The 14,623-nt window shown below is 33.9% G+C and overlaps 1 protein-coding gene across 1 annotated transcript in view; it reads right to left on the bottom strand.

Moving 5' to 3' along the window:
* scra (anillin, actin binding protein) overlaps positions 1-2,358 on the bottom strand; it is a 31,438-nt gene extending 29,080 nt beyond the window's left edge. Inside the window, exons 1-4 of the mRNA XM_074184514.1 lie at positions 2,129-2,358; positions 1,609-2,074; positions 662-846; positions 386-610 (exon numbers count right to left, since the gene is read on the bottom strand). Of these exons, the coding sequence (XP_074040615.1) occupies positions 386-610; positions 662-846; positions 1,609-2,074; positions 2,129-2,146 (894 nt within the window). The 5' untranslated portion in view covers positions 2,147-2,358. The remainder of the gene's footprint in view (positions 1-385; positions 611-661; positions 847-1,608; positions 2,075-2,128) is intronic.
* Between the last annotated feature and the right edge of the window lie 12,265 nt (positions 2,359-14,623).

Raw genomic sequence — 14,623 nt, 5'->3', positions numbered from 1 at the left:
TCTAAACTAAGTGATGAAAACTCATTTTACATAATAATATGTTGTAACAGAATCGTCTCAATTTATGTATCCTGAAGTACATTATTTCAATTTGTTATTATGGAATGATGTGAACATCTTTTTTAAAAAGACTTGATTCATGAAACTAAAAAAGTACATTTAAATTTTAGAATACAAAATTTTTATTGGGTTTTGAATTTTTTACTATTTCAAAAAGTGTTCCACTCATCTTGAAACGTTACAAAAACGAAACCCCAAATTTTCCCCTACTCGCTTATAAAAGTACATCCAACTCTAACCAGAGCTCAGCTTGTACAGTCAAGTTGAATTTTTTTGCGCCAAAATATAAATACACGAATGTCCAATTCATCCATAACCCACTTACCAATGTATCCAGGACTTTTGGATCCCACTTCAGTTTTTTGGGAATAGCTTCAGCTACATGAATGGTACCATTGTTGTCAATATTTTGTCTTGAATTTATTTTTTTTGTTTCCTCTGATTTATTTATAATTAAACAATTATCTGTTTTGATAGGTGGGGGAGGTTGTGGAGCAGGAGGTTTCCAAGTTTTTTTGGGAGATGCACTTTTATTTTTAACTTTATGAACCTTAAAAAAGTAATATATAGTTTTCTGTGAAATAATTTCACTGTAACTTACAGGACTGATCTCGTCCTCCCACTGATTTATTGTCTCTGCTAAACTGGCCAACTTACTCAGTCCCTTTCTGAATTTTCGGGGGTTGTTTTTACTCTCTTCGTCTTCCCCAAGATTTGAGTCTTCAGTAACACTGAACTTAGCTTCTGTTTTATGAATAGGGGAAGATATATCTATTTCATCTCCACCTATAATGCACATACACATTCTTAAATTTTCAAAAATTCGACTGATGTAGAATGCAAGTCTATAATAAACACTTGTTGGTGCTATTAACATCTTTAAAGCAAATAAAGCTGACCCATATAAATGACAAGCACTACCAGAATGGCATCCTGGTCCGAGAGATAAAATATAGCAAACAGGCTCCATTTCTAGACCTAGATGGTATGTGAGTAGATCAATAGTCTTTAGAGTTTACAAGATAAACTATCTTAAAACGTTGAAGTAATGAAGCAAAATGTCATTATAAAATTGGATATAAGCTTGTCAATTTAATATTTATAAGTTGGTGTGTTGTAAGGTTATGTTATTTGAAAGAAGACCTATATAAAGTGAAATAATTTGGAGAAAAATCACAATAGAACTTCAATATAACATGCCATGTTTTCAACACAGTAGTCAAATAAAAAAAAAGAGTAACTGGGTTAGTCTAGAAAGCAAACTAATATTGAAATGAATTCGAAAGATCTCAGACTAAGTTTCAACAGAAATTCTACATTCGGTGCACATCGAGAGTTTTCAAGGCATCAACTTGAATGCCGCTTAATACCGTCAAGGGCTAGAAACTGAAAAAAATATTTAGAACGTAGGATCCTCTGAAAAAATATTACAAAACAAATAAGGTACAGCAACTAAAAATATAAAAATTAATACATGTTTAGGTTTGAAAAGAAAATATATTTATTCTCCTACAAAAATGAATGGAAAGTGTTCTACACAGTTAATACCTGAATACAGCTTTCCTAAACGCTTCAGTTTACTTTTTGATTCATCTCTCAATCCACTTTCACTTTTATGGTCAACATTATCTATTGTATCTCCCGCTTCAGCTATTTCAACTTCCACTCTAACATTTTCTGTTGAGGAAACTTTTATTTCCATATTGAAGTTATCCTGTTGTATATTTAATGTCTTTAGTTGGCTCCTAGGGGAACCCGGCATGTCAGATGATACTCTAGTTTTCGAATTTTGTCGTGAAAACCTTGTAGAGTTATTTTCAGATTGGCTTTCCCTTAGTGAGGAATCATAACTTCTAAGGTGATTCGATTCTGACAAAGATTCTTTGTGAACCTGGGGAATTTCTAACACCTTACTTTGTGATATGTTTGAGGAAATTTCAACTGATGGCACTTTTTCAGCACCTGTAAACCCTTCAAGCATTTTCTGCCTTTCCCTAGCTCTTACGAGAATGTTCTAAAAAACAGTTTATAATTCTAAATATAAAGTATCTAAAATCACAATTTTTACCTCGGTAAATGCATCCATTTTCAGAAAACACAAATGAATGGAACAACAGAAAACTTCTTTCTTTTTTTCACTACTGCCTATACTTTCATTTACTAAAGTGAAACTTTTCACTTCAAGTCTTTTTGTAAAATAATAACAATAACGGATACCCTCGCAAGCGTAACCTTCAATAAAACCGTTTTTTTTTAAGTGAAATCTAACAAAACATATTTGGATTCAAACACAGAGCGACGGTTAAACGTTTTAATATTCTGTGGTGGAACGGTTTACAATTTTTTACATAGAACACAGGACAACTGAACAGACTTTCAATCAGCACCAAAGATCTCTTTTTCGAAAACCTTTCTTTTTTCTGAAAAGACGCCACTATATATCGCTGGGCTGTTTTAGGATATGTAGTCAAATATTTTTGTACAATATTATATTAAATGATTATCCTATCAAATCATCATCTTATATCATATCATTGAAAAATACACAACTTTTGTCAAAAAAAATCTATATCATATTTTCACACATTTTTACTGATTTATATGATTATTTATAGTTTCATACTCATTTTTACTGAAAATATAATAATGCAATTTTATTTAATGAAAATAAAAACAAAACTAAATACATTTTAGACCCTTATGAAGCTTCACAGTGAGGAGCAATATTGTCAAAATAAGGAGTTTTCATTTTTTATTTTTTGTTTATTGGTTATTTTGCGATTTTCAACAATAATATGAAGATTCGGATAAGCATGATTGATCGATAGTATCGAATATTTAAATTTTGACAACAAAAGGCCCTCTCTGTGAAAAATTTGAACTAAAGGAAGTAATAATTCATTTGCCCAGCAGACACCTTTAGGAGCACATTTTATGGAGGGTTTGAAAATTCGACATTTTCAATTTTGTATTGTTTTTTTGTCATTCCAAGAAGTTTTCACAGCTTTATTGGGAGTGAAATCTAAATATTTCAAAACTGGGACATACGCGTTCCCTATCGTACTGTTGGACATCGCAATAACTGTGCCAAAAACAACATTTCACATATTACTGTAAGCTCTTCATCAAACGCTAATGATACCAAACGTCAATCGAGAACCCCTATATCTTTCAACTCGAGTTTTGAGTATTATAATATACAATGTCATCACCAAAGTATGCACCATATGGGAAGCTTATTTATTAAGGGTTTTTCGACAAAATTTTACTCTTGATAAAAGTTTGTGCATCCTCTAAAACTGAACATGCACCAACAAAATAAAGTAAAATACACGTAATATACTTCAAATATTTGATTTTGGGACAGGAGTGAAGTGTCGTTGCTTTTCGAGTTTGAAAGCCATGGGTTTTTAGAATTTCTTCCTGACGTTTCGCTGGCGCGAGTGGCTAGCTTCTTCAGTTGTATTTGTACCTGAATTTGTACCTGTATTCGTACCTGTACTTGAACCTGGAACATTAACAATCTTGCTGCCTGTTGTCCTGTTCGTTATTCTCGAATTCTTTAAAATGGGGTTTCATATTTGATTGAGGTTCACCTCTTTTTTTTATTTACTGTTAAAATTATCCGTGTGTTTGTGGATCTCTATTGCCTCCCGTACCAGTCGGCTATGGTATCCCTGGTTGGGGGCAATTAGTTCTGTGTTCTCAAACAAAATTCTGTGCTCTCCTTCACTCAGTGCGTGTTCTGCCACGGCTGACTTGTCTGTTTGGCCTAGTCTGCAGTTCCTTTTATGCTCTTTTAGTCTTGTTCCCATGGATCGTTTGGTGGTTCCGATATCGAAACAGTCTTCAAACCCACGAGGAAGATACAACAAAGCCTCAGGTCGGCCAAAGACAAAAGAGACTCATTATCAGCAGCAGGGGTCTATCGCATTCCGTGCACTTGTGGAAAGTTATATATCGGAACCACCCAACGATCCATGGGAACAAGACTAAAAGAGTATAAAAGGAACTGCAGATTATGTCAAACAAAGTAGTCAGCTGTGGCAGAACACGCACTGAGTGAAGGAGAGCACAGAATTTTGTTTGAGAACACAGAACTAATTGCCCCCAACCAGGGATACCATAGCCGACTGGTACGGGAGGCAATAGAGATCCACAAACACACGGATAATTTTAACAGAAAAGAAGTAGCGGTGAACCTCAATCAAATATGGAACCCCATTTTAAATAATTCGAGAATAACGAACAGGACAACAGACAGCAAGATTGTTAATGTTCCAGGTTCAAGTGCAGGTACGAATACAGGTACAAATACAACTGATTACCTGACAAGGCATAAATACGCTTTACGAAGCCTAAAAGGGTAGTCATCGGACAGCAAGCCATGATGGTTAAACCTCTGAAGAAGCTAGCCACTCATGCCAGCGAAACGTCAGGAAGAAATTCCAAAAACCCACGGCTTTCATACTCGAAAAGCAACGACACTGAAAACCTCAGCCGTGAAAGTCTAAACCGTTTTGTCAGGAGTGAAGTACTCATTTTTTGAAAAATCTCGGGAAATGTTATTCAAAAAAGTTGTTCAGCATTAAAAAATACATCTAGATTTGAAGTCATGGTCATCTAAGCGAAGTATTATTTTTTTGCCCATTTTTTTTAAATAGGAACTACGAAAAATGAAAATTAGCTAAAATGATAAATAGACAATATCCTGTATACGTAAGTTTATTTTGAAAGCCTGTGATATTACGAATTACACAACTATGGTGTTAACCACGCTCAATTGTTTTGAAGAGTAAAATAATTTTCAAAGTTTTTGGTGCAGTTATTTTTATTTTTTATTAACACCGAAAATTACTCAAAATTATACTGTATTGTAACAAGAAGTTATTATTCAATAATATCAAATCACACAACATCAAAATAAAATAGGTATTTTGGAACAAACTCATTGATTTTCTGGAGATAATAATCTTCAAAATAATCTTCAGCAAATCAATAAGTTTTTTCCAAAATATATATTTTACTTTTATGTTTTGTGATTTGATATTATTGAATATTAAGTTCTTGTTAATACTGCACAATTCTGAATAATTTTCGGTGTTAACGAAAAATAAAAATAACATTGCACCAAAAACTTTGAAAATTATTTTACTTTTCAAAAAAATTGACCGTAGTCAACACCATAGTTGTGTAATTCGTAATATTACAGGCTTTTAAAATAAATCGTCGTATAGCAGGATTATGTCTATTTATCGTTTTAGCAAATTTGCATTTTTCGTAGCCCCATTAAAAAAAATGAGTAAAAAAATAAAACTTCACTTAGATGGCCATGACTTCAAATCTAGATGTATTGTTTAATGCTGAACAACTTTTCTAAATAACATTTCCCGAGATTTTCCAAAATAAGAGTACTTTACTCTTGTCTCAAAATCAAACATTTGAAGGCTCCTCGTAAATTACGTGTGTTTTGCTGTATTTCGTTGGGGCATATTCAGTTTTAGTTGATGCACAAACTTATATCAAGAATGACTTTTTGTCGAAAAAACCCTTAATAAAAAAGTTTCCCATATGGTGCATACTTTGGGGAAAAGCTCAAAATGCACCTACCACCTGAATAGGGTTGGCCAAAGTGATATACAGTGTCCGCCACTCGCGATGGAACACCCCATTTTTACGGTAAAACATATTAGGGGGCAAAATAGGCTCAAAATTCGTTCAGATTCGTGATCAGGACTACCAACTTACTACGATTACACTTTTTTCCTGAAAAAATTTCAGTCCTGAAAAATCCGAATTTGTCTCACTTCTTATGGAAACACCCCCGTATCTTCCGTAATATTTGAGGTGGAACGATGAAACTTTCAGGACTGATGGAAATGCTCAAAATGCACCTACCACCTGAATGGGGTTAGCCAAAGTGATATATACTGTCCGCCACTCGCGATGGAACACCCCATTTTTACGGTAAAACATATTAGGGGGCAAAATAGGCTCAAAATTCCTTCAGATTCATGATCAGGACTACCAACTTACCACGTTTACACTTTTTTCCTGAAAAAAAAATTCAGTCCTGAAAAATGCGAATTTGTCTCACTTCTTATGGAAACACCTCCATATCTTCCGTAATATTCGAGTTGGAACGATGAAACTCTCAGGACTGTTGGAAATACTCAAAATGCACCTACCACGTGAATGAGCTTGGCCAAAGTGATATATACTGTCCGCCACTCGCGATGGAACACCCCATTTTTACGGTAAAACATATTAGGGGGGCAAAATAGGCTCAAAATTCCTTCAGATTCGTGATCAGGACTACCAACTTACTACGATTACACTTTTTTCCTGAAAAAATTTCAGTCCTGAAAAATCCGAATTTGTTTCACTTCTCATGGAAACACCCCGTATCTTCCGTAATAATTGAAGTAGATTTTTTTTTGGTTTTGATATCAAAACATAAACAAAATTGTTCAAGAGAAACTCGACTTTTGTTTTCACATAAACAATTTATTTTTTATTTTGTTGTCAGGAAAGTTATTCCTTCTCAATAAGAGAGAAAATGATAATTTTGTAAGAGGAACGGAAACATGTAATCAGTGAGGTTTAAGGATGGTTAATGTTAGTTAATATTCTCATTTTCCTATTATTTAAAAAAAAACAAGGATATTTTGTAGCGAAAAATGTTATGTAGTTCAAAATTCTTTCGAAGTACTACTTTCAAAATCACATTTTCAATTAAAAAACAAAACAATCAATTTCAAATTATTTAACTGTTGACAATTTTATATTTTCGTGCCTTCTATGAAATTTCCCTCCAATCGAACACATTTTTCTATGCGCCTTCTATTTTTTCCTCCAACTCTTCTCAGTTCTCTAGGTGTGATTTCTCTACACGCTTGTATAATTCTTGAACGGAGATCTTCCTTATTTGTTGGCCTATCCTTATAAAATTTATTTTTCAAGTTTCCCCATAAATAAAAATCCAGTGGAGTTAAATCTGGGGATCAGGGTGGCCATACTACGAGAGGGCTATTGGGTCCTATCCATTTCATAGTTAGATTCCTATTCAACCAAACCCTTGTTATGCCACTATTGTGAACTGGTGAACCATCTAACTGAAAAATCATGCTGTGTCTCACATCCAAAGGTAGTTCTTCCAACACATCGGAAAATGCATTTTCGAGAAAATCAACGAATAGTCGTCCGTTTAAATTTTGATCGAAAAAAAACGGCCGATAATATTTTCGTTCAGGATACTACACCACACATTAACTTTCTGAAATATTTGGTCTCTACAATTCTCAACCCAATTTGGATTTTGTTCAGCCCAAAACCTCATGTTCTGAGAAGATACAACACCATTCGTGGTAAAGGTCATCACTATATAAGATATACTTTGAAAAATTCCTGTCATTGAGATAATTTCCCTGCATCCATAAACAATACTCCATACGGCGGATTTCATCTCCTTCGTGCAAAGTATGTAAAAATTTGGGTTTGAACGCATGCATGTTATGCCTCTTTAAACACCTCCATATTTTACTGCGGCTCATATTGAGTTGAAGCAATAAGTTTCTCAAACTAATTCTAGGATCAGCTTGATGAGCCGCCAATATCGTATCATCATCAATATGATGTTTTACAATTTTTCTGTTCTTTGTTACTTGGCCGGTGCTCACGAATAGATTATATATTTTATGTACAGTTCCAGGGTGTACAGCTACCTCTAGCGGGTGTCTTCTATTAAATTCAGCGGCCGCTTCACGATAAGACCTCACCCCTTCACTAACAATTAAAACAATTTCAATTTTTGCTTGAAGTGACAGACGTGCCATGTTGAAATTTGTCAATCAAAATGAGCTGATATTAGTTAAAATGGGAACTTCAGAAATATTAAAATATGAACAGAAAACAACTGGAACACAGGAACAATATCCAACACAAATACAGGAACAATAAACACAATGGGAACAAAAACACGGCAGAAACAACAGGAATAACGGTGATTCAAATAACAATACTAGAAACAACAAATGCAATGAAAACTGGTCTGGGGTTTAATACAACAAAATCTTTCAACAATATTGTCAGAATGACAGTAAATATCAATGAGCAACTGTTTTCCATGGTGATTTCAGGGCACCGCATGATTCAATGAAACTGATGTAATTCAATCCCTTCAAATTATTTCAGACAACAATTCAGCAAGTAGGTAAAATAATCTAAATTCTACCCGTTCACCGAGTGCGATTTTTTCTTTAAAAATTAACAGTTGTTTCGATGTTGCAATGAGTATGAAGATTAATTTTGTTTCGGATGGTAAAATGTTTCCTCAATATTTTGATAAAGGACCCCACACATTTCTTATGAGAAATGACTTGCCTTGAATTTTGCCGAAATTTTGATATGTTGTAGTTTTTGATGTGCTGATTGAAAGTGTCCACAGCCAAAGCTCAGAATTGTACAGTTTTCGAGATGTGAACCTTTGAATATAGATTTTTTCCATTTTTAGCAGTTTTTGCTCATCAATCGAGAGCTCTCACTTCTGGTTGGGATAGAATTTGGATGTTCAGCAACCAGAATTAGTTTTACGAATAATCTTCAGTTATAATAGATGCCGCCATCGATAATTGTTCATACACTGCTTCACACTATTTCGATAATCTGAGAATGTGGTGCTGTGACATTTTCCTCAGATAGGCTCAAAATGGATGATAGCATCTCACAGCATCTGTATCTTTCATACCTGAGAGTACTCTCCAGATAGAATGAAGGGGTTCAGGTATTGGAAGCGAACTATTTTGCGCCGTAATATGTTTTACCGTAAAAATGGGGTGTTCCATCGCGAGTGGCGGACAGTATATCACTTTGGCCAACTCCATTCAGGTGATAGGTGCATTTTAAGCATTTCCATCAGTACTGAGAGTTTCATCGTTCCACTTTGAATATTACGGAGATTCGGCGGGGGTGTTTCCATAAGAAGTGAGACAAATTCGGATTTTTCAGGACTGAAATATTTTCAGGAAAAAAATGTATTCGTAGTAAGTTGGTAGTCCTGATCACGAATCTGAAGGAATTTTCAGCCTATTTTGGCCAACCCCATTCAGGTAGTGGGTCATTTCCATCATTCCTGAGAGTTTCATCGTTCTATCTCGAATATTACGGAAGATACGGGACGGGGGTGTTTCCATGAGAAGTGAGATACACTGTATATATATATATATATATATATATATATATATATATTTATATATATATATTATAATATATATATATATATATATATATATATATATACACCTCTCGAAGCGAAGCAGTAACTCGTCTTGATAATGCCATCTGAGATGATGGCGAAACGTCGACTATCGAATAGTACACAACGGATGAACACCCGGAAAAACAACACATCATATTCTACCATCCGTGAAAACCTACATTGTGTATATATATAATATATATATATATATATATATATATATATATATATATATATATATATATATATATATATATATATATATATATATATATATATATATATATATATATATCGTCGGCATAATTCCAAGATTATTCTAGATTGTCAATTTAAAAAAGGACTAAAAGTGACACAAAGTTAGCAGTTTTTTTGAAATATAACATAAGTATATCCTATTTTGAAGCATAGTACTAGCTTGTGAAACTACAAAGATTAAATAAAAAACTAAATTCAAAATCAAATATACATTATTCATATAAACTTAGAATAAGTGCTATTGAATTGACATTGATTTTTTCTAGCCTATATCTTGGTACGACAATCTTATTCTTGTTTTTAATATTGAATTTATGGGTATCAGTTTGTCAAAAGTATTTTATTGTTTCTTCAGTTAAAATATACACTCTTAAATGTGTATTTCTTGTTTTATTTAATATATAAGTAACATTATTTTGTGCATAGTAATAAATAGAGAACGATTACATAAATAGAGGACAAGAAAAACTGTACCTTTTTTTTGTAATCAAAAAATAAGACAGGCAGGTCTTCTGGAAATTTCATTTTTTCTTCAGTGATCATAGATCATAACATACTGCAGGATTATATCATTATTGCATGTGCTGTGATAAATTTACAGGATTCTCTTGTTCAACAGATACTTGATACATCATTTAATAATAGAATCCAGTGAATTAATTAGAGCACATGTAATAAGAATGACATGATCTAGTACACAAAGTGTGTTGTGAGTTATCACCGAATGTTGTTTCAACATATGGTTGAATCTTAAAGGGTGAAGTGTAACGAGATGTGCATACTTTGAACGGTGAGGGGATTTCTTACGTAGTAAAGATTCATTTAAAATTATTTCTAGAAATTATTCAAATAGCCTTTCCTTTATGGCTCCGAGGAGCTTACGACGTTATTTGTTACGACGTTATTTGTTATACCGGATGTCTCGCATGAATATCAGTAGTTGTTTACAGCTGATTCTCGGCCTCCCCCCACCACTATGACGTATTAATTGCTTTTTTTATTGGTTGTTGTTTGGTGAAGTTTTTTTGTTGTGCAGTGAAGTCAAGGCGTTGTGACCTTGAAGTGTCTGGTGCATGGATCGTTCAGATTTTTTTTTCATATGAGATTTTGTGTGTTTATGTGTGTGTGTAGGAGAATGCACGGTACAGGGTTTCATCATGTGCTTGTTTGTCTATGTACAAACATACGTCTGCATACTTCGAAGATCCTCCAAGTAATAAATGCTCCATCGGTGTTAGGGCACCAAGTTAGTAGTGGAGTGACGTCACAGCAATAACCGTTCAACGGCTAGAGAGCGACATGTTCACTCCACGACGTGTGGCAGAGTAATGCGTATTCATCGGTCTGCCCTCACCTCTCCTGAAGCGATGAAGGTTCGCTCTAGCCCCGCTATCCATGGTGACACAACGGCAGCCGAGGACTGTTTGCCTAGCGTCTACCCTCTCCGAGACCGCAACGACCACTGCTTGCTCGTACCGGCAACTGTTATCGCATCAAGTTGGGAGATGGGCTTGGCTGTGACGTCAGGCATCTCTAGTGGATAGCAACTAGCAATGTGAATCTTTCACGGTTTCATGGTGGGGGTGACTCACACTGTTTAATATAAAAGAAATGCCTGGCACACTATGAAATCAGTAGACGAATATATCTGCAGCAGTTAGCAATTGGTAGAGTGTTATTCAGTTCGTAATAGAAGGAAGACGGTGAGTGTATTTGTCTGTTGGAAATTGTTTATATTTTCATATATATTTTCATCATGTCCGTTTCAAAAGTAGACTTGAATAAAATTAATAATTTGATTGTACAGGAGGTTGAAATACTAGAGCAAAAGGCCTTATCATCATTGCCAATTGATGAAGTGTACATAATTAAAAATATGTCAACTTATTCTACACGATTTGGTAAATCAATTTTATTAACTTTGCAAGATGTGAGCAATGATAAATTATTTAAAACATGGCTACCAAAACGTATTTCGTTGCAATTCAGTGATGACGATATATCTTGTATCAACTCATCAGGTGGTAAATATACGATGATGTATTTAGGACAGAGCCAACAAAGTTTTGCTGGCATGAAAACGCGATCTCTAGTCAAATTCAATATGATTGAATAATAGTAATAATTTATAGTGAATTTCTTTAGGTCATAGCTTACAAAGTTTTTTTTGGTGTGAAAACGATAACTCTAGTCAAATTCAATATGATTGAATAATAATAGTAATTATAATGAATTTCTTATTGTTTTATTAATATTCATATATTAGATGATAATTATATGGAAATATAAACATTACTAACTTAGTTGAATACACTCACTTTGTAACTACAAGTAAAATGGGAATGTGAGTATTATATCACTGAAAAATTGGAGGTTGCTTATTGTTTTTTTTTTTTTGTTCGATTTCAGTTCCACCATTTAAAGATGTGGATGCAGTACGCAAGTCAAGATTGGGTCGATATTGTAGATCTCAAATCATCGGTTCAACATTTGTCGTCTAAATTGAAGGTGTTGGGTGATGGAGCCGAACATGCAAGCGTTTATGATATGAGTGTATGCTATGATGAAAAACAAATCGAATTATGCCTTCGTGATGCTGAGAACTATTGGAGTGGTGCAGAAGTTTGCAACAAATTTTTGGATAATGAATTGGAATGTGGCAACTTTGTGAGGTTATGATTGAACTGAACCTAAGAAGATTCCTGTATAGCCTCCAACCATACTTGCCAGAATGGATTATTCATCACTTTGAATTGAATGATGAAAATCGAGAGGAAATTGAAGATGGTCGCGAAAATGATGATTATGAGGAAGAAGTTATTTTAGATAGTCTGTATGTTCCTGTGAATCATAAATAATGTCAAATAAAAAACTTTGTATTATTTTCATGTTTTATTTATTTAAATCTGATGAAATACAATAGAAAATGATTACAAAACAATAAATATGATATAAAATACAATACATGATATAAGTCAGTTACAAATAAAAAAAAAAAAAGATCATAAAACAGTACATGATAGAGTGAAAAAAAAGTGTCAATATCTGCTATGAACTGAACCATCCAATGCATTGTATGTTAAAACTGTATCATGCAAAATTAATGCATATACTTTAGTGTTGTCTGGAAACTTGGTCTTCCTCGTCTCAAACTCAATCTTTATATCAATAGTTGATGATTTTGTTGCATTCGGTTGATGGGAACAATCGATGACGAATAGTGGATTCTCTCTAAATTGTCCAATGTCCATCAGAGGTTCACTCATATCTTTATCATAATAACTTCGCTGGAAACTCTCAAAAGCATAATAAGCAGGAGCATCAAGTTTTTTATCGAAATTCAAATTCCAACGCTCATATGGATAAACTTCAGAATTCAAGTATACTCGAATACTATTGATATCAGCAGTTGTGAATTTTGTAATATCTTGTGTTCTATCTTCAGATGTGGTAGTACTTTGGAATGCGATGATGACAAAACGAGGAGTTTCCAATGCGTTAGTTGTTTTGATGGCCCATATGTCTGAAGAAGTCCCACGTAATGATGGTAGTTCATAGAGGTCCCACATACGATACGCCAACTTGATTTTGGCATTCAGACCGCTTTTGTTTATTCTACTCAAAAGTTTGAGCTTGTGTTTATCATCTGGTACAATATGCCTTATTTTCCATTCGATTTTATTTATTTCCAAATCAGCATCAACCTCACCTATATATGAGTTTTTGAATGATCGAGCGATAATCAAAATCAATTCCTGTTTGGCATTCAAGATACTTTTGTTGTAATCTTCAGCAAAACCCATCAAATATTTCAGTGGTAGTTTTCCACTAAAAACATGACTGTTTGTATCCAAGATATCTTGCTTCAATTGTGAAAGTCCCCAACCAGATGTCAATAATGTGTTAGCATGAGATTGTCCAAATGATATCATGGTTTTCATTGTAGATGTTATCCCAGGTTTTCTAACAACAGCCACTTGTTCACCTCCCATTTCATAACGAATTTCGTCAAAGAGAAATGCAATTGCATTATTCGAGAGATAGCATGTTTTCGCTACATCTTTGGGGGTGATTTACCTTCTATGTAAATGAAGCTCTCGGCAATATCTAGTATAACATCTTGATTATTGATTGCAATTCTGATTTCATCCGAATTCCTGAATAGCGGTGATCCATAGGGCTTATATGTGTGCTCATGTAAACTTATGAGAGAATGATCGAGCACTGGTTCATTGAAATATTCAACTTTTCATTGTTTGTTTCGAGCACCATTGTTATTTTCTCACTTTCAATCCAATCGATTTCAAAAAATTTAAGATCACTCACAGACAGAGCGTTATGTGCTAACTGTTTAGCATACACTTGTGGAATGAGCTTCTTTTTATGCACACCTTTCTTTTTGATAGTGCAACTCGTTTGGGATTGTTCAATGCGATTTTGTCTATTATAAATGAAACCCATAACAACAGTTATTCGATTTTCTTCAATTCCAAAATAATGAAAATCTCTTCTTCACTTCCAAAATCGATAAGGTTATTTTTTTCATCCAAAATACGCACTGTAATGTTGTGAATCAATTGACGACCTTCTGGACTGACAGGCATATATATAATACTGTGTGGTTCTTTAGTAAGATTGTAGCCAGGTTCAACATCAATATCGAATGAGAAAGAATGTGGGATTCTTCACCATTTATATATGAACCAGATATTATATTGCAATCTAAGCGGATAAGTCTCACAGTTGTAATGTTTATTGGTAATGATGATTCATGTATCTGATTTGGTGGAAATATTTCATGAGCGAACCCCATCATTTCTGCTATTGAATTTGGATGTGTCAGATCAATTTCATATTTGGATCGCATTTCACATTTGAATGTATTATTATTGGCGTGTAGATAGAAAATATCATCTGCAACGACATCATTTGGTTTTTTATCATGAAACAATCTGAACATGATATGTTTCTGTATGACGGCATTGATCTCTTCTATTTCATAAGCACCACATGGAATTTCAATTGTCAATTTTGGGGTATCGATGAGTT

This window comes from Leptinotarsa decemlineata, unplaced genomic scaffold (genome assembly GCF_025532065.1).
Source record: "Leptinotarsa decemlineata unplaced genomic scaffold, Ldec_3_MD MMD2_tig00026354_RagTag_RagTag, whole genome shotgun sequence".
Classification (NCBI taxonomy): domain Eukaryota; kingdom Metazoa; phylum Arthropoda; class Insecta; order Coleoptera; family Chrysomelidae; genus Leptinotarsa; species Leptinotarsa decemlineata.
The sequence above is the reverse complement of the archived record's forward strand: the minus strand, read 5'-3'. Positions and strand labels throughout refer to the sequence as shown.